This window comes from Artibeus jamaicensis, unplaced genomic scaffold, assembly GCF_021234435.1.
Source record: "Artibeus jamaicensis isolate MK-2021 breed Jamaican fruit bat unplaced genomic scaffold, CSHL_Jam_final contig_233, whole genome shotgun sequence".
Lineage (NCBI taxonomy): Eukaryota > Metazoa > Chordata > Mammalia > Chiroptera > Phyllostomidae > Artibeus > Artibeus jamaicensis.
Genome location: NW_026521486.1, coordinates 2,973,980 through 2,997,689, shown reverse-complemented (window position 1 = coordinate 2,997,689; position 23,710 = coordinate 2,973,980). Strand labels below are relative to the sequence as shown.

Genomic DNA, 23,710 nt, shown 5'->3' with positions numbered 1-23,710 from the left:
TGCCCTCACAGGCCGGAGCACCAGTGGTGGGGCCTGGTGGGGCCTGGTGGGGCCTGGTGGGTCTGGCCTAGGGTCCCGCGGGTCTCTGCCCACCGAGCGAGCCTCACCTCCATCAGGAAGGCCCCTCCGGGCTCCCACCCCCTCCCTCCGACCACAGACCTGCACACTCTGTGGCCCCCACCTGGACTCCTCCCGTGGACCCTCCCTGGCATCTCTGCACACCGCAGGCACTCACCCAGGATGAGTTAGCTACAGCCTTGCAGGCTCTGCCTCCTTTAGGCCAGCCGGCTACTGTAACGGGCAGGTCTGAGGGCCCACTTTACAGATGCAGAAACTGAGGCTCGGAGGCCTGCCGTGACCTGCCTGAGCTGGGAGGTGCTGGTGGAGTGGGCATCCACCCAGGCCTGCCCCCCGTGGGAGCCCTCTGCATGCCGCCATCACTGGCTTTACCCGCCTCTGCCGCTGTGTGGCCAGGGTTCGGGGGAGGCCTGCCAACAAGCCCGGGCTGGCTCTGGGTGCAAGAACCAGTCCCCCTTGGGGAGAAAGGGAACCCGCTGCGTACCTTGGTTTCTACTAAAGCAGTTCCCTAGACCTGAATGTGCCCAGAGGCCTGTCCCAGTGGCCCCGCCTCCTAGTGACAGCTGCCCTGGCCTCAGAGGGAGGCCCCTGTGCAGCCTCTGCGGCTGCTGCCAGCCCAGGACGGCATTTATTACTGTCGTGCCAATGGCGATAAGCAGGAGAGAAACTTGAATAAATATAACAATGGAAAAATCCTGGAGCCGCTGTCTCGGGCTTAATTAGTACCTTCATAAAAGGGATCGCTGTATCTAATTTGTATCACTGAAAAGGGCCCTCGCTGGCTGAATACATTTCTCCAGCCACAAAGGCGCTGCTTTGGCACATGCTCCTCTGGCTGGTTGGAAGCTCTGTCTCCATGAGGGGCGGTCAGAATGCAGCCCACCCAGCTCCTAGTGTCCTCTGCCCGAGCTGCTCGGGGTGTCCCAGTGCGGCCGTGCTGGCCGGTGGACCCCTGGATGGCCTGGGGAGCCCCTGGACCCTGCCCTAAGGCCAGCGCTCTCTTCTGTGGAAGGGAGCACAGCCACTGCGGGAGCCGGGTCCCTACACCTCAGCAGTCAGGGGAGCACCAGGACCCCGGCTCAGCCACCTCCTCGGGGAACAGAAGGCCTCTCAGGGGATGCAGAGGTCACCGAGTAAGTCCCCAGAGGTACACCTTCTCGTTTAGTCCCGTGTGCTCCCATTGTATGGATGAGAACACCGAGGCCCAGAGCTGCGGTCTCCAAGTGTGAGCTGCCGAGCTGCGTGCTCTGAGGGCTGGTGGGCAGGACCTTGGACTTTTTGAATCAGAAGCACTGGGCTGGGGCCAGGGAGTGTGGACTGGCACTGCTGACGGGCTTGGGTTCGGGACGCGGGGCCTGGGGAATGACATGCTGGAGGTGGAGATGAGCAAGGGGGCACAGAGGTTCCGAGAGAGACACAGGGAGAGACAGACAGAGACGGGGTGACGGGCAGGGCTCAGCTGGTCAGGGCTCAGCCGGTCAGGGCTCAGCGTGCGCGGCCACCCTTGCTGTTGGGATTAGAGCAGCTTCCCTGGTCAGCCGGTGCTGCTTTGGAGACGCTGAAGGACTGGGTTTCCACCCATCTTCGTCAACAGGAGAGTGAGACCCCACCTGCAACCCCAGCTGGGGCCCCGGCATGGCCTAGGAGGCTGATGCTAGGAGGCGGGGCCCGGGTGTCACGCAGCGGGGGTTCGAATCCCAGCCCCTCACTGGCTGGGCTGTCTCTGGCTAGCTGGCTTCCTCCCCAAGCCTCAGGGTGTGCTCATCCACACAAGGGGAGGCCTACGACATCACTGCCCTTTGACTTGAAGGAGCAGGGGAGAGAATTCCAGTGAGGTCCTCTCCCAGGCTGGCTGGCAGCCACCGTGAAGCCCCCAGCCTCTGAGAAAACGTCTCAGCTGCGCCCCCAGGCGGGTGCATGGGGTGCAGCCCTGAACAGAAGCTCCTCATGAGGGGGATGCCAGTGGGGCAGTGGACTCCGAGCACCCCTAGCCAGCACCCATGATGCTGGCTGGGCTGGCATGGGCCTGGGAAGGGTCGCCTTGCCCCCCACATCTCCCCCCCACCAAGCTCGGCAGCCTTACCTGCCGAAATCAGCAGTGAGAGGACAGTGAGCAGGTTCAGGGACCGCTGGCCACAACTGGTCATCATTCGGCTTGCATCGGTCCGTCCAGCGCCGCCTGTTCAACGAGACCCGGAGAGGCCGGTGTGGGCTGCGGTCGGCGGCGGCCGAGACAGACACTGGCTGTGCCGTCCACAGCGGGGAGCACGGCGCAGACGGGGACGCGGGTTTGCTGGGGGCAGGGGCCGAGCCGCGGAGGATGGAAACAGGCCATCCAATTTCCTTTCTGGAACGCATGACCTTCCCCCACTAGTCAACTGTCACCTCCTCTTCTTTTCTCGGCAAAATGAGACTTCGTCAGCGGACGGGTGGCGCAGGTGGTGGAGATAACCGAGGGGCGGCCTCGGGAGGCGACTGCGCGGTGGGGGGGGGGCCGTTGCCCTGCTGTGCACGAGCCCTGACTTCTGTGTTTAACCCCGCCGCCGTGCGCATAGGGCCAGCCACCTTCCAGGCATCGGGGACCCCGTGGTAAACTGAACAGACACAAGCAGAACTAAACAGCAACCGTGCCTGCCCTGGCAGGCGCTCACTAGTGACAACCCACAAACAGATGGACATTTAAAACGCTCCGAGGCCCCTGGGGAGACGGCCTGGAGCACGGGCAGCGGGGACTCGCGCAGACGCAGCTCACGGGCACCGGCCGACAGGTGGGAACAACCAGCGTCTGCAGACGGATGAACGAAGAAACCCAAACAGGCCCATCCGGGCAACGGAAGGACAGTCCGCCTTCAAAAGGCAGGAAACTCCAACTCCGGCTGCAACTCGGAGGAACCTGAGGACGTCATGCCGAGTGGACGGAGCCCGCCCGGCAAGCGCTGGTGCTGCGTGACGCCACTCCTATGGGGTCCCGGAGGGGTCACGCTCATAGAGACAGACGGTGGCATGGGGGCGGCGCCAGGGACTGGGGTGGGGGCACGGGGAGTTCGTGGTTAAGGGGGACAGTCCCAGTTTGGGGAGCTGAGAATGTTGTCTACCGTGTGAATGCACCTGATGCCGCTGAACCGCGCACTTACAAGGGGCTGATGGTAACTTGTGCGTGCGGTTCACAAAACAAAGAGCTAGGAGGGGAAACAGAGCAAGGTGTGTGCGTGGGGTGGGGGTGCAGGGTGCCAACACGGGCCCTCTGGGCAGCCTCACTGCGGAGGTCTCCACTGAGCAGACTTGAGCGCCACCAGACCAGCAGGGTGGCTCCTTGGGAGGGGGCTGCAGCCTGGGGTGCACCCAGGGCAAAGGCCCTGAGGTGGGGCGCTGGGAAGCCAGTGTGGGGAGGTAGAGAGGATGAATTTGCTGAGCACCTACCACGTGCCAGGCCCTGATGGCACCCCACTGCGGTGCGTGAATGTCGTCCCCCCAAATTCACATTGCAGTCCTGACCCCAGTAACTGAGAACCGGCTTTTACTGGGAAGGGGGGCTGGTGAAGATGGGATTGGCTGAGATGAGGTCACACTGGGGGACGCTGGGCCCTGACCCAACACGACCTGTGTCCTTACAGAGAGGGAACATGGACACAGAGGTGCACCCGGGGAGAAGACGTGGGAAGGGGGAGGCAGAGATGGGGTGAGGAGCTTACAAGCCAGGGAACCCCAAGGACTGCCAGCAAACCCCCAGAAACTAGGGGAAACTAGTCTCCCCCAGAGCCCCCATAAGGAGGCAGCCTCGCAGACCCCTCGGGGTCTGGCCTCCTGGCAGGGGGAGCATTTGTCGGAGAGCCCCCAGCCTGGGGCACTTGGTTCCCGAAGCCCCTGGAGGGTGGAGCGTTCTCACCGGCTCAGCTGGGAGCAGGATGTCACTGGGGGTGGGGGACACAGGGAGAGCCAGGATCCGCCTCGGCGCAGACCCTGCGGGCCCTCCTGGCCGGGCTGCGCCTCGGCTGGCTCCTGTCCAGCTCCCCGGGGGTGGCCCCAGAGGTCTGCACACACAGTGCAACTTGCTGCTGGGGAACACGCTTCCGGAAGAGGAGAGGCAGCAGGGCCACACGCGGCCCACAGCAGTGGCCCCTCGGACTGCCCACTCTGTCCTGGGGCACTGGCCCGGCTTGGGCTCCAGGGGCCACCAATAAGCTGGCCTGTCCTCACTCTCAAAGCTGGCAACCTGCTCAGGGAGAGAGCAGGGATGCCAGCCAGGCCTGAGGCTGCGCTGCCTCCTGCTCCGTGGCTGGCAGGGCAGGAAGCCACGGGGGCAACATGGGCTCTGGGGACTTCGCAGCGAGGAGGCGGGGCCAGACTCAGGGCCAGTCTCAGGAAGGTCAGGATCTGGCCCTGGCCCTGCTCTCGGGTCTTCGGTCTCCTCACCGGCGCCCGGGCTGCGTAGGGGCCCGAGGGTAGCAGGAGCCCTTCTTCGGATGTTGGAGCCAGGATTTTAAAAAAATGGGGTGGCAAGTCCCAAAGACAAAGCTGAAATGCCTCAGCACAGTGCTTGCCCCTAGTGCTTCTGTATGCCCTCTGGGGAAGGGCCCTCCCGTCTCTCAGGCAGCCCTCTCCTTCCCACCCTGAGCCTGCTCTGCCCCACCCGCTGTACCCTGCTTAATTGCTCTGAGCCGGGGTGTCCTCCCTGCCTCCCTCGGGGCCCTCTGGTGAGGCTGGAGCAGATTAAAGCGTTTCAAAGTGCTTAGGAAGGGATTTCTGCTAGGGAGCCTAGGGATGAGTCCCGGACACTGGCGGGGAGGCGGGGAGGAGGCCAGGCCCTCTGAGAGGGCACCCGCCACGGGCCTTATCCCACAGATGCGGAGCCACACCCGCGGGGGGCAGAGATGAGTCTCCAGACGCCAGGTCCTTCTGGCCCCTGCAGGTGGGGCTGCCCCACTTCTGGAACTGAGGCTCAAGGCTGAGAGCTGGCAGGTCGGTCCAATGAATGCCGGAAGGAAGGGGCTCCATCTCTGCCCAGCGCGCTCTCCTGCTGCTCCCACTGCCTACAAAGCCCTGTATCCATGGGGGGAGCTGTCATTCACACTTGGGTGCCCTCCCCTCATGCCTGTGAGTCCATATCCTGTATCCCTTTAGAAGCTGCTCCAACGCCACCTCCTCCAGGAAGCCTGCCTCCATTCCATCAGCCGGAAGAAGTTGGTCTCTCCACTGAGAACTATCAGATTCCATGTCTTACAGTAATTAATTAATGCATTAATTCGTGTGTTCATTCATTGACTCTTTCAACAACTACTCACTGACTGCTGACTGTTGAAAAGGGTCTGAGCTGGGCTCTAGGGGCTGGGAGGATGGGGGTCCCTGCCGTCAGGGGTACGGGGTGAGGATGCCCGCCAGTAATACCTGCAGTGGTTGGCCCCCATGCCCTACTCCCTCAGCCCAGGAGGGCCCCAGACCAGGGCCTTGCCAGCTGGGGACAGTAGCCACAGAGCTCGGGCTCTGGAGTCCCACGGAGATGGGGGAGAATCCCAGCCGGGGCCACCGGCCCTGGGCCCTTGGGATGGTCCGGGGGAACTGACCGGTGGCCTGGGGCCTGTGGTGAGGGTTACGCTGCCTGTGTGTGTCCGGGTCCCGCGCACCACCAGTGTGCCCCACCATGACGCTCTGTGGCTGCGTCTGGCCCCTGGCCCCTGGCGCACTCCTCGTGGTCTGCTCAGTCTCCTGGGCCACTCCTAGGGCTGCCTGGCCGAGGTCGGGGACCCTCTGGGCTGGGGAGGGGCCTGTTCTACCTGCCCAGGCTCCCAGGGCAGCTCCGGTGCCAGAACCGAAGGCTGAATCTGGAGGGGAAGAAAAATCCGCCCCCTGGGAAGTTACATAAGATTCCCTTTCCAGCACCCAGGGCAGCGAAGCCTGGGAGCCAGTGCCCCTTCCCTGCCTGGTCAGGAACTGTGTGGCTCGGTCTCCACGAGAGGGCCGGCCTCAGGGATCACGTGACCGAGAGCGCTGACATTCACAAGGCCAAAGCCATCACCTCGACCCTCCTCGCGTCAGCAGAGGGGGACCTGGGCTCCGGGACTTTGAGCACGGGTGAGGAGGGCATGTCATACCGGCCGGTACGCCCTGCTGGGACACCCACAGGGGACATCTGCAGGAAGCTGCTCCAGCAGCAACAGGCGTGCTGGCGGGAAGGGTGCGCACCCCACCTCGCCACTACCCCGCCAGGCGCTGCTGCTGGGTGCTGCAGGGGGCCTCCGCTCGGGTCTGGCTTTTGCTGGCTGAGCTCATCAGAGGTGTTGGGCTCCGGGTTTTCACCATGTGACCAGGGAATTCCCAACAGCCAGTGAGGTGGATCATCAAACCGCCATCTTGTGAAGAGGGAAACTGGGGCTCAGAGAGGTGAAGTGACCTGCCCAAGGTCGTTCAGCCACGCGGCGGCTCAGACAGGAGGCCAACCCAGCCTTCGAACTTACTCGCCCCCCCAGCCCGGAGGGGTCTGCAGGGCCCTCAGACGCCCACCGAAAGCACATATGCACCACAGGCAGATTCGACTTATGGTCCAGGTTCCATTTCTTTGAAAATTGGTAAACTGCCCAGGACGGTCGCTCGTGGCCAACAATAAGCTCAAATTGCCGTAGGAACATTCTGGTTAGGGGGATGCGGACTGATCCACAGTCACGAGCCAGGCAAGCATCTCTGCGGTCTGCCCCCGGGGTCAGCTGGGGACTGCAGTTCCCAGATTTGAGGATTATTTTTAAACACCGAATTTGGCGAGGCCAGAGAGAAGAGGAAGGAGGGCATGTGAAGAGAAACAGAGCAGGGGAAGATGAATTAAATCCCAGCGGGAGCAACAGATCTGTTTTGGTCCGTGAGGCGGGCTAGGCAGGGGAGGGGTGGCAGCAGACGTGGGGCCATGCAGGGAGGGGCGGCGATGGGCACCCCAGGCCCGACAGCTGGCCCCTGGCCCAGCACCGGGCGTGGCCAAGCGCATCATCTCTGGCCTGGACTAAGTCAAGGGCGGCACTGCCTGACCAAGGGTCAGGCCCTTGGGCTTGGGCCACATCTCCTGGGGCCAAGTCCTGGCTCCATGTTTTGTAACCATACCCTATGTGACCTGGGACAAGTCTCCTCAGTGTTCTTGGCTAAAATGGGAACAAGAATAGTATCTAATCACTGTGACAACTGAATGAAGCAATGCGTCAGAGCGCTCGGGAGGGGCCGGCGTCCAGCAGGAGCTCCCACAGTGCCCGTGGTGCGTGCTGTCTGCCTCCACCCAGGCCTCACCCGCCAGGCCAGCTCCTAGGCCGCCCTCGGGGCCTGCCTTCTGACCACCCGCCTGCCACCTGAGGAGTCTGGGTGGTTCCAAGCTCAAGTCCATGCTCACTCCTGAGCGCCCCCTGCTGTCGCTGCTCACTCCGCTTCTCCAGCCCAGCCCTCCGGGACCTGCTCTGCGGACCTCGTGCTCCAGACGCCTTCCCCTCCCTCTCCTGCCTGGGCAGTCCCCCTCTTTCTCTCAGCGGGAACAGTATGAGCACCATGAATTAGTCATGGAGCAAAAGCAGGGCCCTTCGTGGCCTCAGTGCGGGGCCCGAGGGCAGCAGGTGCCCAGCAGACAGGTCTGAAACTAACAACAAGGAGACAGCAGCAATGGCTGTGGGGACCCCACCCTGGGCAGAGCGCCCTCCCCCCTTGCCACACCCCAGGCCGCACTGTCGCCTCCCCAGGGTGCAGGTGGGGGCAGAGGGGCAGAGCCAGCGTTCAAGCTGCGTGCCCGCCTACACCGACGGACCAGCGTTCACATGTGCACCTGTGTGTGAGTGCCCAAGGTGTCCATGGCGAGGTTTGACCTCCGGCGAGCTCCCCAGTTCCCAGGGCCCTTCGCTGGGGGGCCAGGCCTCGTCCCGAGTCTGTCTGTCTGTTTCCAGGACAGCGTCCGTTTGCTGTTGTAAAATCTCCCCCCGAAACCTCGTGTCTGGGAACAGCCACTTCGGAGGCACAGCACCTGTGTGAAGCTCACCCTCCCGACCCCATGTGCCCTCGGGAGGAAGCGGCGGCGGCAGGAAGGTAGGATGCATTGTCACTGTGCCCCGAGGTGGCTGAGTACACGCACAGACGACAGGCACAGACTGGAGGGCGACGTGTTCACCATGGGCAGCCAGGGTTCTGGGCTGCCTGGCCAGCAGTGACGGCCACGGTGAACTGAGGCCCTGCTGGCACCCGCCCCGTGTCAGCCCTTCGCCCACGTCCTCTCGCTGAACCTGGAACAGGCCCCGAGGTCCCGTGTCGCCCCGTCTCTGTGCTCTGCAGGCCGAGTCTGCCCCTCCTGTCGCTCCACTTCCCCCTCCCCGAATCTCCCAGGTCTGCGGGGTCTCCCTGAACTGCCCCGTCCCTTGCAACCCACCCGAAGCTTTCAAAAGGCAGATCCCATTCCATCAACCCCCGGTTAACCCCCCGAGGGCCTCCCATGGGGCATCAGAGTGCAAACCAGACCCGGCCAGGGTGCTAGCCCCTCAGGCCACCCTCCAGCCCCTCCCCCGTGTGCCCCACCAAGCTGTGCCTTCCCTTCGCCTGGCAGGTTCAGACACAACTCCCAGACCTGTGTCCTCCGAGTGGCCTTCCCTGACCCCTGCACGTGGCTGGGGGCCCTGCCGTGCGCTCGCTGCCCTCCGAGCTCACTGCCGTCCACCTTTCCTGTGCTCGGGCCTCTCTGGGCAGTGCCTGTCCCCTCCACTGGGCTGTGACCTGGACAAGGGCTAGGACTGGGCAACATGATTTGCAGGGTCTGGTGCAAAATGAAAAAGGCAGAGCCCTTCGTTCAAAACGGACGGATCCTCCCTGGACAGAACGGCAGGGCCTTACACCAAGTGGGCGCCCGGCCTGGCGCCCAAGCTCTGCCGCTTACTGGCTGGCCGATCTGGGCATGTCACCCTCTAGCCTCAGTTTCCCACCTGCACACGGGGGTAACACACCACCTTGCAGGGGTGCTGGCAGGGCCTAGGAGGTGAGGGAGGCATCTGTTCAGTCTCTCGTTCACTCATTCCACACTGATGGCGGGCTGCGGACTTCAGGCTCCATGGTGGGCCGAAGAGGCCGACCGCCCTCACGAAGTCAACCAGACACCCACATGCCGTGACGCAGGCAGCCTGGTGTGGGCGGGGTGCCCAGAGGAGGCTGAGCTGACAGGTGAGCAGGTGTGCGTGGGCCTGGAGGCGAGCGTGCCCCCCGGGAGCCCAGCCTGTGCACAGGCCGAGGGCGGAAGGAGCTGGGGAGGGGCCAGTGCCCGGGAGACACGGCCACAGCAGCCGGTGGGGCTGGGGGGCACTCTCGGCCCCTGACCGCCCCACGATTCCTGAGCTTGGGTGCTGGCGAGAAAGGGCTGGGAAGCAGAGCAAAGGAGAAGGACAGAGATAAGGCAGTGACTTGGGGCTGACGAGCCATTTGAGCTCCCGCTACACCAGGCGCTTCTGCACATTCCTGGGCCTGCTTGTGGGGGAAGGGGGGGCCGGTCCAGCTCACACAGCAGCCAGCTGTGACCCCGAGGGGGCCTGGGGCCTGTCCCCCGGCCCTCTGCCCAGCCGACCGGGTGTGCCCACAGAATGGCACAGCCACCCCGAGAGCTGGGAGGGGCGGGGAGCTGGGAAGGTGTGCGGTGGCGGAGGCAGTGGTCACGAAGCAGGGTGGCTGAACTGGGAAAGAGCTTGAGGGAGACCATAGGAGCATTTCTGTCGTGGCCAGAGCCACAGGTGGCTTTTAAAGCCAGGCTGCAGGACTTCCGGCCAAGATGGAGGTGTAGGTGGTAACACTGTACCTCCTCGCACAACCAAGTTTATGAACAACAAAGATTTAGAAACCAGAGCGCAACCAAAACAGAGAGAAAATTGAACTGTACCAAAGTCCGACAACAACAAACCGTTCATCCAGACCAGTAAGAGGGGTAGAGTCGGTGGCAGTGAAGAGGGGTCTCGCAGGAAAAATCAGCCGGACAGACCCAGGTGCACAGGCGGCAGTTGGCAGATCCCAGGCGTGAGGTGGCAATGGGCACACCCAGTGAGGGCGCAAGGCGGCTGGCTGACTGCGGTCACACATTTGCATGCAGATAAACCAGGTAAAGGAGCGAGCAGTGAGATAGACCACGCAAACCAGGGCCCCAGAGATGGGAATTAAAGCCTAAAAGCACCAAATGAAAAAACTTTCAGGGGTCAAGGTGCCAGGAGAGGCTCCCAGGCTCAGAGAGTTCGTTGGAAAGACCCACTGGGTCCTGGAGGGTGCACAAGCCCACACATCCAGGAACCAGCATCAGAAGGGCCCAATTTGCTTGCAGGAAGCAGCAGAGGGGACTGAAATCCTAAAAAGAGCAGAAAAAATGCCATTGCCCCTCTCTGACCCCGCCCGCACATACAGTGTCACAACCCAGAGACTGGGTCGCCCCACCCTGGTAAACACCTAAGGCTCCACCCCTCATACATAACAGGCACAAACAGACCAAAACATTACGGCTCAATCTGAAGAACAGCTCAAAGCCCCAGAGCCAATACATCTAAACGACCAAGAGACAGTCAGCCTATCAGATGCACAGTTCAAAACACTGGTGATCAGGATGCTCACAGAATTGGTTGATTTTAGTCACAAATTAGATGAAAAAAACGAAGGCTACACTAAGTGAAATGAAGGAAAATGCACAGGAAACCAATAGTGATGAAAAGGAAACTGGGACTCAAATCAAGGGAGTAAACCAGAAGGAAGAAAAAAAATAACCAAACAGAAAAATATAAAGAAAGAAGAATTTTTAAAAAATGAGGAGAGGCTTAGGAACCTCCAGGACATCTTTAAACGCTCCAACATCCGAATTATAGGGGTACCAGAAGGGGAAGAGGAACAGCCACCAGTGGAAAACTTATTTGAACAAATAATAAAGGAGAACTTCCCCAATCTGGCCAAGGAAATAGACTTCCAGGAAATCCAGGAAGCTCAGAGAGTCCAAAAGAAGTTGGACCCAAGAAGAAACACACCAAGGCACATCATAATTACATTAGCCAAGATTAAAATGAAGGAGAGAATCCTAGAAGCAGCAAGAGATAAGGAGACAGTCACCTACAAAGGAATTCCCATCAGACTGTCAGCGGATTTCTCAAAAGAGACCTTACAGGCAAGAAGGGGCTGGAAAGAAGTATTCCAAGTCATGAAATCCAAAAAACTACAACCAAGATTGATCTAACCAGCAAAGCTTTCATTTAGAATGGAAGGACAGATAAAGTGCTTCTCAGATAAGGTCAAGTTCAAGGAGTTCATCATCACCAAGCCCTTATTATATGAAATGTTAAAGGGACTTACCTAAGAAAAAGAAGATAAAAAAGATGAACAGTGAAAGGACAGCAAACTCACAGTTATTAAGAACCACACCTAAAACAAAAGCAAACTAAGAGGACAGCTAGATCAGGAGTGGAACCATAGAAATGGAGATCACATGGAGGGTGAGCAACAGGGGAGTGGGAGGAGAAGGGGGGAGAAGGTACAGAGAATAAGTAGCATAGACCGTAGATAGAAAATAGGGAGGAGGGGCAAGAATAGCATGGGAAATATAGAATCTAAAGAACTTGAGACATATGGACATGAACTAAAGGGGGGAAATGGGAGTGTGCAGGGTGGAGGGAAATGAAGGGGGGGAAATGGGACAACTGTAATGGCATAATCAATAAAACATATTAAAATAAACAAACAAACAAACAAATAAATAAATACAATAAAAAATAAAGCCTGTCTGTAAAGGAGGCCAGCTCCCTCGCCCTCCTCCCCATGGCCGAGAACCTGCCCATCCTGAGCTGGGCGGGAGACAGACGTCCTTCCTCGTCCCGTGAGGACGCCAGTGCTCTGCATTGCCTGGCCTGCGTGCCCCTTGCCCAGGCCGATGAGGAACCTGAGACACAGGGAGTAAGTGACTTGTCCCAGGTCACCCAGCAGCCTGTTGGTGGTGGGACTAGGCCTGAACCCAGGGCAGGGGTCTGGCAGTGGATAACCAGGGAAGGGCGAGGTGCTCCGGCAGAGGGACCGAGAGAGACAAAGTGCGGGAAGGGCACACTTAGTGCATTCACACAGGACAACGCGTCACGTGGCGCAAGGGCGTCCCCTCCTGCCTCTGGCCTGCACAGGCCTGGCCGCTCCGGCTCCTGTCCCCGCTCTGCCTCTCCTCAGCTGTGTGGCCCTGGGCAAGTGCCTTCACCTCTCTGATCCTGGGCTACCTCCCTGTTTTTAAGCTGCTCTTCAAAAGCGAGCCACACCCCGAGCACCTGGGACAGGAGACAACGCAGCTGCACTTTTACTCGGTCAGCCCCACAGCCAGGTCAGGGAGTCCGGGCAGACTTCCCAGCAGCCTCGTGCGCACTGGGGCGCTCAGTCGCTGTGCGACGTGGCACCAGCCCCCTCCTGGGCTTCGGGGGCCCTGCTGGCCCGTCGGCACCGGGTCCGAGACCGTTCTCAGGCGCACTGTTTGTAAGAGAGGACCCCAGGGCGGGGTCCTCCTGGGGCCGCAGGGGTGGGGCACGCCGGTCCTTGTTCCGGCTCTCATCCCGGGTGCCGGGTTCGAGGAGGTTTATCCCTGGTGCTGGGATGGTCTGATTCCAGTAAGGACTTGGCTCCAAGCAGATTCCTGGCCTCTGCCTGGAGAGTCCCAGACACCCAGTCCCCTCGCCCTGTGCCTCAGTTTCCTCATCTGTTAATTGGGGACATCTGGTCATGAAATGTCCTCCTACAACGGTGATTGGACCTGAGCAGGTGGAGCCTGGTGTCACCCAGGCATAGAGTCCCACCCCACAGCCGCCTCTCACTGGACTGGGTAGGCGGCTCAGCCACTCAAGTGGGTGTCCAGCCCCCCTGCTCCTCCCAGGTCAGGGGAAGGTGAGGGTGGGGAAGAGTGTGCGGGGACAGGCTGCCTTTGACCATTCACAGCGGTGTCAGGTGATTCAGGGGTGACAGGACCGGTCTCCGCCTGAGGGAGGTGACGGTACCCAACCAAGGTTGCTAATGGGACGCACCACAAAGCCAGCTGCTCTGCAGATACTGGGGAGGGGAGGGAGCCAGCCTGCTGGGTGCCGGGTGCTCTTGGCCGTGCCCTTGACACCCTGACCTCCCAACCCTGTGAGGACGAGGCATTCTGCAGTGTGAGGTGTCGCTACTACTAATAGCAGGTCCCGGTGTGGAGCCCCGACCCGGAGCAGACTGAGCCAGGCAAACTGGCAGGGTATGCCGCACCCTAGGGCGTCACGCCCAAAGCACGGTGTGTGCAGAATACGCTGCACCCTGGGGTGAGGTGCCTGGGGTGAGGTGGCTGGGCCAGGGTGCCGCTGTGGTGGGGGGAGACTCAGAGCTCATCGGTTCAGGGCCTTGGGACACCAGGGTACCTCCCAGATCCTTGGTTCCCTGTTCTGTCTGACGGGGACCATGCTCAGAGTGGGATGCGAGGGGTGGAGGTCATGGGGGACCCTGGCCTGAGTGCTGGGAGTGTGGCCCCCGCCCCCGGGGGAGCTGGTTAGAGACATAGGCTCTCGGCCCCTTGGACCTGCTGGATCGCAGCCAGGCTGGGGCACGAGGTCCGCACCTTCTCCAGCCCTCCAGGGGGTTCTGCCTCTGGCTCAGTTCCAGAGCTGCAGTGCCCACCCGGAGGTCAGGAGAGTCCCCTGTGAAGGGCCAGGCAGCAGGTGTCAGCCAGCTGGCGGCCGCCAGGCCCTGTGCAGCGACTCAGCTCCGCAGTTACCGGGAGACAGTGGCGGAGACAGAGCTGAACCACAGTGGAGGCCGTGTCCCAATAAAACTTTATTAGCCCAACCAGGCAGCCCCAGTCCTCAAACCCTTGTGTGGGAGCCCTGGATCCCCAGGTGCAGCGCACCTGCATGCCCCCCAGGTGAGCACCCCAGGCACCTTCTTCAGTCTGGCTAGAAGCGCAGGCCCTGGGGCCACCCACCCGCAGAATCAGAGGCCAGTGCCTGCCCACCCCTGGGCGCCTGCAGGTGTGAGGAGCCCCGGGCTGTGCCCGCCCAGGAGGCAAGCAGCAGCATTCCCAGGCAGCAAACAGACCTGCGGGTTCCTCCTGGTGTGATGGGGGGCTGGGCGGTGGAGGAGCTGGGGGAGGGGCAGCCCAGCGAGTGATAACAAACGGAGTCAGAAGAGAAGTCGGCTACTGCTGCTTCGGTGGTGAGAGCCGTTGTCAGTTGTGATTAAAAGAAGCTGCCTTTAGGCCAGCCAGCTTCAAACTCACACAAACAGCGCAGCTGCCGGGACCACAGGGCGGCACCTGACTGCTCCCCACACCAGCCTGGCACCTCTAAACCCCACAGCGGGCCTGGAGGGCCCACGTCCACGCGCCGCCCCTGGACCCGGCTCCACTTCTGGGGGTTCAGGAGCCTCTCGCCCACACGCTCCATAATTGGCACCAAAGCTGCTGAGTGGGAGGAGGGCCGGCGACTGCCCAGAGCTGGGCCAGCTTCAGAGGCACCTCTCAAATGTGTCAGCCCCCCAGCTGGGTGGCCACAGGGACCCACTGTGACCCAGGCACTCCACACCCAACAGGACTCGCTGGTGGCCACGGCCGGACAGAAAGGGAAACAGTACACTTCCAAAGGGGACAGGCGGTGGCCCTGGGCCGTCTCCTGAGCACCTGCAAACCCGTGCTCACCCCCACCAGCTCGCAGGGCCCAGGCCTGAACAGCCCCGCAGCACCCCAGACCTGTTGCACCCCAGACTGAATGCCGCTGCCATCCCCAGTCTGCAGTCGCTTTGCTGCCTCTCCCCACTGGCCCCGCCCATGAACGAGGGGTCAGCTCCCTGTCAGGAGTTGGGGGCAGTGAGTCCAGGAGGGAGGGAGACCCCCATCACGCACACCCCTGCAGAGACACTCTCTGAGTCCTTGTTCCAGTCCAGGAGACCCGGGGGAGGCCCAGCGCTCGGCCCGAGGAGGCCGCCACACCAGGGCCTGGGCTCTGGCGTCAGCCACGTCACAGGCACTGCTCCCCCCGCCCAGCCTGGGGCCCCTCCCCAGCACAGCCAGCCCAAGCGAGCACCTCCTCTGTCTACTCCCACTTCCACGGTCACTCCTCCGAGGAGACCCATCCTGATGCTGAGTCTGCGCCCTGGAGAGAAAAGACTCACTAATGAAGGTGTTTGCCTGTGTCTACGGAGCAGCCGGAGCCCCTGCCGGCCCGCCCCCCTCCGCAGGCCCAGACGCTTGAGGGAGCAGAGAGCTGGGTCAGAACACAGCCCGCAGCCCAGCCAGGGAGGCCCGCCCGCTGCCGCCACCCGGTCACCAGGACGGAGCCTGGCGCCCGGGGCGGGGGATGCTGAATGCGACTCCCCAGCCCCTGCTTTTGGAAAATGTACCTCGTTTATGACGGGGAGAAACGGCTGGACATCCCAGTGTAGGGTGCCACCTAAATGAACAGAGTTATGGAGGCTGGTTAGTGTGCCGCTTCGGGGAATGTGGGCTCACCATTTTCCAGGGGGTGGAGGTAAGGCCAGAGAGCATTCACGAAGAGCCCTGTTGCCAGGAGGCCCCAGCAGAACCAGGGTGCGGAGGGCAGGTTCCACGAGAAGGCAGGGGCTAGACCCGGGCCTGGTGCAGGGCCACCTCTGGGCTGGACAGAGGACCGAGAGTGCAGGCTGGACTGGGGGAGGGACAGAGTGGCCCTGGGACCCTGGCCTGTGACACAGCCTCTCCAGGACTCTCTCACTGTAGTGTGGGGGGCTGACCCAAGCCTCACGTGGGTGCTGCGAAGATTAGGTGAGACAATCTTCGGGAACCCAGGGCCATGCTGGGTGGTCAGCGGGTGGCCAGCACACGGGCTTCCCTCTCCTTCCCACCCCGGCAGCCTTCTCTTAGGTGAGCTGCAGCGCCCCCGAGACATGGTCCTCCAAGGAGGACATAGGCTCAGAGAGGCTGTGGGGTCACACAGCTCGCACAGTGGCACCCGGGCCTCTCGGGTCTTGCTGCAGGGCTCCCTGCACGATGCCACGCCGGCCACACCTGGCCCTGCCCTCCACGGGGCCCAGGCTCCAGCCCGCCGGGGCGGAACCCAAACTGTACAGAGCAGTGGGCCTGCCCCCTGGAGAGACGGGGAGGGAGGCCTGACGTGAGGACCGCCGGAGCGTCCTCCCCGAGCTGGGCTCCCGACAAGCACTGTCCCCTTCCTTTTTCTAAAAGAGAAGGGCCGCTGCTCCGAGTCTGCACACTGAGGAAGCCAGCACTCAGAGAGGTGTGTCGCCTGCCCACGGCCACACAGCCGCCGAGCTCCTGGGACTGGGGCCCAAGCTGGTCTGTGGTCCAAGTCCAGGTTCCTCCTGGGCCGCGGGGTTCTTGGCTTTGAGCATTAGGAGAGGAAGTGGTGATGGGAGGGAACCCACGGGGAAGCTCCCTCTCTCCCAGTGCCCACCTGGGGTGGAAAGAAGAGACATTTCTTTGGTTTCTTTGCCATCAGCTGGCCTGCTTTCCTACCTACCGCTCTCCTATACTCAGGGGGTCCTGCAGATGGAGCCCCTCCCCCACACTCAGGGGGTCTGGCAAATTGAGCCCCCGCCCCAAACTCCTCACATCAGCACAGTGCCGCCGACAGGGCGCCCCCTCCCACCGGGGACAGGTCAGAGGATGGAAGGCTCGGGGGCTGGGGGTCTGCACCCTGCCCCTCCCTGGTACTGGTCTGGCCTCACGCTGAGCATGCTTCTTTCAAAACAATCGGCATTTGGCCGGATCATGAAAAACCGAACGTGGGCGTTGTGTCAGGAGCAGTGGGCTGGGCTGCACCCAGGGTGAGCGCGGTGGCTGGCATTTCGGCCCCTAAACGTCTCCGGCATGCTCCAGGCCCCAGGGACCAGCGCAGTGGGGGACACCCAGTCTTGGGGTGGCAGATCTGCTCCCAGCCCCGCCTCCGCCACTAACAGACGTGTGACCACGAACAGCTGCTCCGTCCGTCCCGAGCCCCAGTTTCCTCCCTGCCCCCGACCATCCCTCCAACCGCCCCTCCGTGTGCCTCTCAGCCGACACTCCGGCAGGAAACTCACACCGAGTGCCTACTAGCCGGGTGGCGAGAACCTGTTTAGTTTTTTCCCGTAAACTAAACGGCTCCTTTTTCATTTTCACCAATAACTTTATTGACTGGGATATTCTGAGAATGTCAGCTGTCTCCCACTATTGGCTTCTAGCAGGTAGAGGCCAGGGCTAAACATCTTCTAATGCATAAGACAGCCCCACAGCAAAGGGTTATTTGGGCAAAATGTCATTAGTAGCAAGAAACTTCCCAAACCACTTTTGACAGGTTTGATCAGTCACAGCACCTTCTCTTTAGTTTTGCGATTCAGTTGCATTTTTACCTTTCTTGAAACAATAAAGCATAATACGCTGAAAATGTTGTATATTTACTTCCATCTTCAATATTAAAATGGCTACAGAAAAATGCACCAATTTTGGTAAGTGTTTTTAAATGCACACTGATAGGCCAGCTGTCACAACACAGTCTAACAAAATTGCTTTGAATGAAGTTAAAGACAAGTAAGCGATAAGAGAGCCATCGAATGGAAAAAAAGTAACGGACATTTGGCCAACCCAATACATGCCAGTCCCAACTCTAGACCCCGAGGGCGCAGGACTGAGCTAGACAAACACACCTGTCCTTGGCACGGAGGTGCCGTGGTCTGGAGGGAGGGATGGTCCGCCATGCCCCCCACCCCCCATCTGCCCAGGAGAGGCCTCCCTCAGGGCGGCTACCTTGGCTACGTCCACGACCCACGAGCGAGGCCCCGCTGCCAGCCCAGCACTAGGTGTGCAGGAGGAGGGGGCCCGGGGTGGGGGGCAGCGCCGAGTGCACTGGGGCAGTGGTGGAGGGGGCGCAAGAAGGTGAGAGGCCTCGGCCACAGCCTTGGACAGTCCGAAAATAAACGCCAGCTCATCCCTCTTCCCAGCTGCGAGAGAGAGAAAATAGCTTTCACACTGTATTTTCTGTGGTTTTTTTTCCTTCCTTCACTTCAGTGCTTCTAAATCGATCCAGAACAGATTGTCCAATTGTTTGAATTTCAGGAGAAGAGTCCCCTCATCTTTCCCTAGTTTTTCTCAGAATTCCGCCAGGCCCTGGCCCTCCCTCAGTGACTCCGCTTTCTGGCCAGGCCCCAGCCGAACACCTGGGCCGCCCTGGGGACTGACAGGGGCTCACGGGGAGCTGGGGCGGGGGTCCCAGGCAGTACTCACGCACAACCCCCCCAGGACTTCTCTGGAAGAGAAGGTTTTGCTGTCTGTGGGGGGCGGGCACATGGGAACCTGTGGTCTGAGTGGAGGTACAGGCTGCAGCCAGCCTTTCTCTCCCATCGGGAAAGCGCTCTGCTTACAGGGCTGAGCCACGGCCCCTTGACAACCATGAAGGACCATCATGGTCCCTGCGGACCACAGCGACGGGGCAAACAGGTGTCATCCTGGGCCCTGCAGTACCCACTGCTGGGGGCTGCCCGGCCACCTGGGCTGTGATGGATCGGTTGGTGGCATCTGTACCAGACCCAGCAATGGCCAGACGCGGCCCTCACGCCACACGCCCGCCATCCTAGGTCCACAGAGTAAGTGCGAACGCCTTCAGGTCCCTGAGTCCTCAGGGGTCAGTCCCGTGCCAACTCCCACACCTCGCCTGCTCAGCTTTCCACAGAAGCCGCGGGGCCGCCAGGTGCTGGGGGCTCGCCCACGTTCCTTCCTCCGGGCCCCGTGTGCACTGCCCCCTCTGCCTCAGTGCCCCCATCCCTTGTTTCTCCACCCAGTCAGTTCAGCCTCCACCTCCTGGGGTGCCGCCTCCCCTGAGAAGGCTGCCCTGAAGCTCCGCCCCTTTGCCCCAGGCAGAATGGCTCCCCACCCTGTGTTGTAACCCACACTGGCAGAGTCCTTCCTGCAGGACTCCCAGCTCGGGCACCAAGGGCGCTGTGCCCAGTCTTCCTGCAGACTGCAGGCCTGCTGATGCGGGCCTTGGGAGCCATCTTGGGAGTGAGTGACCACGGGACCTGCACCCCCCGGATGGCTTACCCACTCGTCTGACACTGGGCCCCTCCCGAGGAGAAGCAGAGAACCCAGACTTTGGAGGTACAAGACCCTGCTGCCCTTGACCTCTGGGCCCAGACACCACTGGGGCCGCTCCAGTGCTGCTCCTCCCTGGGTCCTCCCGGGTCCCCAAGTAAAAGGAATTTAAGTGACAGGGATGCTGACAGATGAGGGGAAGTATGTGGAGGGCTCTGCCCTGGGACACTCTGCCTCAGGACCCCTGGCCCAGATGCTGGGGACCCCACTTCACAGTGGACAGAACGGAGGCGGACAGTGTGGAGAGGCTGGGTGAGGCTGCACAGCACTGAGGGGCGAGCACAGGTGGGGGCCCTGCCCCAGGAGAGGGGCCTGAGTCCTGGCTCCGCTGTCCAGCAGCCGGGGGCCGTGGAGTCACATCCCTTCTCCAACATTGGGAGGAAAACAGAACCTGCCCCTGCTCACGGAATGCTCCGGGCAGCGGGCCAGGTGTGTTCGCTGGCCCCTGGGACAGGGCTTCATCGAGGACAAGGGCGGGGGTCTCCCCAGTAGATCAGGGCCCCTGGGGGGCTTGGACACACAGCTCCCATCCCTGGGGCTGCTCTGTGGCTCCCCGAGGGCCTGATCCCACCCACTGATTGGTGGCCCCTCCTTCCCACCCTTCCCTGACCCCTCACCTCGGCCCCCAGGCCAGAATCAGACAGTCCACAGGCTGGCCGGCCCCACGCCATCGAAAAACCTGTGCAGCCGTCAACCTCCCTGAGGAACCCAAACACCTCTTCTGATTGTCACAGTACAGCCGCACCCCCTTATCCTCAGGGGACACATTCCAAGATCCCCGGTGCACGCCTGAGACTGCAGCTGGTACAGAGCCCTGTCTATACTACGCTTTTCCTGTACAGACACACCCATGGTGAAGTTCACTTACAAATCGGGCTCAGTGAGAGAGGAGCACCACCAAATGCAACAGGACAGAGCAGTGATGACCATAAAATGAGGCACCTTGGGCACACGCACCACGATGGCCCTACAGCCACGGGACACCGGTGACAGCGGCTGTGTGACTCACAGGCAGGGAGCATCTGCTGGGGCACACGCCAGACGGAGGGACGGTCCCCGGCCTGGGTGGCACGGAGCAGGGCAGTCTGAGATCTCACCACACTACACAGAAGGCGCACGAGTTAAAATTCGTAAATTGTTTATTTCCGGAATTTTCCATGTAATTTTTTGGACTGTGGTTGACCGTGGGGACAGAAACCACAGGAAGTAAAATTCGGGGGCAGGGGGACTACCGCAGATTTACAAATTACAAAGGACACTCAAAGGCGTCTGCCCTCCACCACGGCCCCAGGGGAGACAGCACTGTCCCCGTGTTACCGAGGGACCCGTGGTTCAGAGACACACGGAGGTGGAAGCCACAGCTCTGTCCAGCTCCAGAACCAAACCATCAAGGACATCAAGTGGCCTGGGCCCCTAGGCTTGGGCCACCATCTCCGGTCCCCTTAAATGGGGACAACAAATGTTCTTTCAGAGAAGACAGATCACATCTGGCAACAAGACTCATTCTACCTCTTTGCTCACAGCCCCCAAAGCCCCCAAAGCGAAGCTCCTGCCCCAGTCCTCTGTTCCCTTCCTGCGCTGCCTGATCTCAGACCTGCGATGTTCCTCCACAGCCATCTTTCACTCACTCATCCACCCATCCATCGGCGCTTCAAACTACGTATCCACGCACCGTCCATCCATCCTCCTCCTCCCTCATCCACCCCCATCCACCCATTCATCCAACCATCCGTCCATCCATCAAACCACCTATCCACCCACCCATACATTCATCCATCCATACACCCATGTATCCATCTACCCATATATTCATTCATTCAGGCTCCCAGCCACCCATCCATCCGTCCACCTCGTCATTCACAGACATGTCCAAAGACACCTGAGCTGGGTGCTGGCTGCAGAGCTAAGTCAGGCAAAGGGCAGCCTCCATCCTTCAAGGACAGAGAGAAGCCCCTTCACTCCCATGTCCCCTGGGTGTGTGCATTCAATGTCACAGTGGTGATCATACCAGTAACATTTACTGAGCATGCGCTACACGCCAGTCCCTGCACCAAGCACCTTCCTCCAACAAGTCATTTAACTCTCGCAAGACCCCTGTGAGGTGAGCGCTACCCCCATTTTGGAGCAAAGACACGGAGGCTCCGAGAGGGGATGTAACAGGCGCTGGGTGACTGTGCCCCGCTGGGCAGCCCCCTCGCAGCCTGACGGCTCACTTGCTTTGTTTTCTCGCTCAGTCAACAGCCAACAGTGCCCTCTCCAGGGGTTCGGGAGGGTCCAGTTTGTTCCTGCCTGGCCTTTTCCCTGAGGGCCAGGAGCGCTGTGGACACGTAAGCAGGAAGGTCCCAGCGGCAGTGCTGAAGTGAGACTGCAGCCGCCACTGCGGTTCGGGGCGCACCTTGTGTGCTCAGGAGCACCCTCGGCGAACGCACCTGACCGGGTGCGCACAACCACCCGTTTTACAGTTGAGGAGACTGAGGCTCAGAGGTTACGTGACTTGCCCAGGGTCTTGGAGTCAGAAATGAGCGCAGGGGGGCGTTTTCAGGGTAGAGCCCAGGGCACAGCCTCCGAGATTCCAGGTTGTTCTCCAGGGACCGGCGACAAGAACCCGCCTGCAACTCTGCCGGTTGCCCTGACAAAGGGCCTCGGCTCAGAGGCTCCGCTCATTCCCCAGAGGCCTCGTGGTCCCAGGGATCGGATGCTCCAGTTACACCCAGATGATGCCATTCCCGCCCTGCGCCTGCACAATCTAAACAGCAAAGGCTTTCCAAAGCAAGCTCAGGAGGGGTCGTGCTGGACTCTCCCTTAGCTGAAGGCTGAACACCAATGGAAAGATGCGGGGGTTCCTGCAATGGGCAGAGAGAGGCTCCGTCCCCCCGCTTCCTGGGTGCAGACGCAAGGAGGCGCAGAGCCTGCACCGGAGGAGGAGGAACACGGCTCATATGGAGGGGGAGGGGGAACACTGTCGGCTTGGCATCAGGGCCTGTGGTTCTTGGATTTTTTAGAATTTCCATATAATGCTTACCATGCTTGCCCCCCACCCTAAAGCTGTGATCCCCAGCCCCGAGCCCCATCTGGCAATGACCCTGGCCACCTTGTTTTCCCCTTGGGTTGCCTGAAGGCGCCCGAAGATGGTGGATATGAAAGGGCTCTGTGAGAAAGAAAACTGCAAACAATAAAATCCGAAGATGCCCTGGGAGGCGTGCCTGTCTGAAACCCGCTTCAAGACTTTCCTCAGGCTGCTCCTGTTCTTGAAGTGTCCTCTGCCCCTTCTGCCTGGCACCCTCCTTTCCACCCTTCAGGACCCAAGCCAAAAGCTGCCTCCTCCAGAAAGCCCTCCCTGACCACTCAGGCAGGCTGGGGCCTCACAGACACCTTGTTTCCTTCTGTTCTCCTGCCTGTAACAGGCGTCCTGCACACCACCCCCAGGCGGGGGGTCCTATTTCAACCATCTCTTGTCTTCTGGACCCAGCACTGGGTCTGGCACAGGGTGGGTGTTCTGGAAATACGGATGACAGCCAGATGCATTTTCCGTGGCTCTGCAGATCCAGCTGCACAGAAGATTCTCCCGACGACCGGAAGGAGCCCAGAGTGAAAGCAAATCTCCGTGGCTTCTGTAACTCACCCAGGGAGGAAACGCTCGTACTGGAGTATGGAGGAAATTTGCTTTTTTAATTTGTGCCAATGTCTAAGAAAGCGACACTTTATTTTGAGCCCATTATGCGACCGGGAGCTGGGGATCTGGCGCAGGGGACAAACTTTCCCAGCCCAATTTCCCAACGCAAATCTCACAGCCCAGCGGAGCCAGAGCGCCGTCTTCCCGGGCACAGCTCTGCAGCCGCCGGTGAGGAGCAACCAGATCGTGTAGCTGGGTTTCAGAAGATCACGGTTTGTCTCACTTTCCAGGGAAGTGTGAACCAAAAAAAAAAAACACATTTTTTTTCCTCCCAGGGCTTTTAGAGTTTCCAGAATTTAATTCAGTGTTAAATGGGTGTAATTTGAGAAACTCGCGCATTATTTCTTAATTTCTGGAAGGCGAGTTTGCGTGCCTCTGCGGAGGTGGCTGTGCTCACCGACACGTGCGCAGCGAGGGGAGGGCGGCCCCAGGTGGGCGTGAAGGAGGCGGGGCCGTCGAGGACGCGCACGGGAGCGTTCCATTCACGTCTGACGTGGGAAACGCGGGCGGGGAGGCGTTTGCATGTCCTCTGGCTTCTGCTTTTCCACTTGGATGGCCAACAAGGGGGAGATTCTGAAGGCTCGTTTCTGGAGGGAGAGCCTCGGGGGCTTCAGCGAAAATTTCATCTTCCAAAGAGTGTTTGCACCCCTCCCCCAACTCTAGGCTGTGGCCTCAGAGGTTTGCGTCCTGTCCGTGAACATCCTTGGCCTTCCAAGGTGCCCCCTTCACTGTGACCTTGAGCACGTCACCAGCCTGCTCTGGGCCTCAGTGTCCCCCTCTGTATACACGCAAGAGGATGAGCCCCAAGCCCCCACACAGGCCATGCGGCAGCCACTCCAGGCTTCGCTCCACCACAGCGCAGCACATGGCCCCCCACTCGCCAGGGTCCCTGTATT

General features: G+C 60.7%; 1 protein-coding gene across 2 annotated transcripts in view; it reads right to left on the bottom strand.

The window, feature by feature from the left end:
- Nucleotides 1–23,710, bottom strand: part of SHISAL1 (shisa like 1) — a 60,589-nt gene that overhangs the window by 31,987 nt on the left and 4,892 nt on the right. For both annotated transcript variants that reach the window (XM_053661409.1, XM_037160822.2), the window contains exon 2: nucleotides 2,162–2,257. In XM_053661409.1, coding sequence (XP_053517384.1) covers nucleotides 2,162–2,228 — 67 coding nt within the window. In that variant the 5' untranslated portion in view covers nucleotides 2,229–2,257. The remainder of the gene's footprint in view (nucleotides 1–2,161; nucleotides 2,258–23,710) is intronic.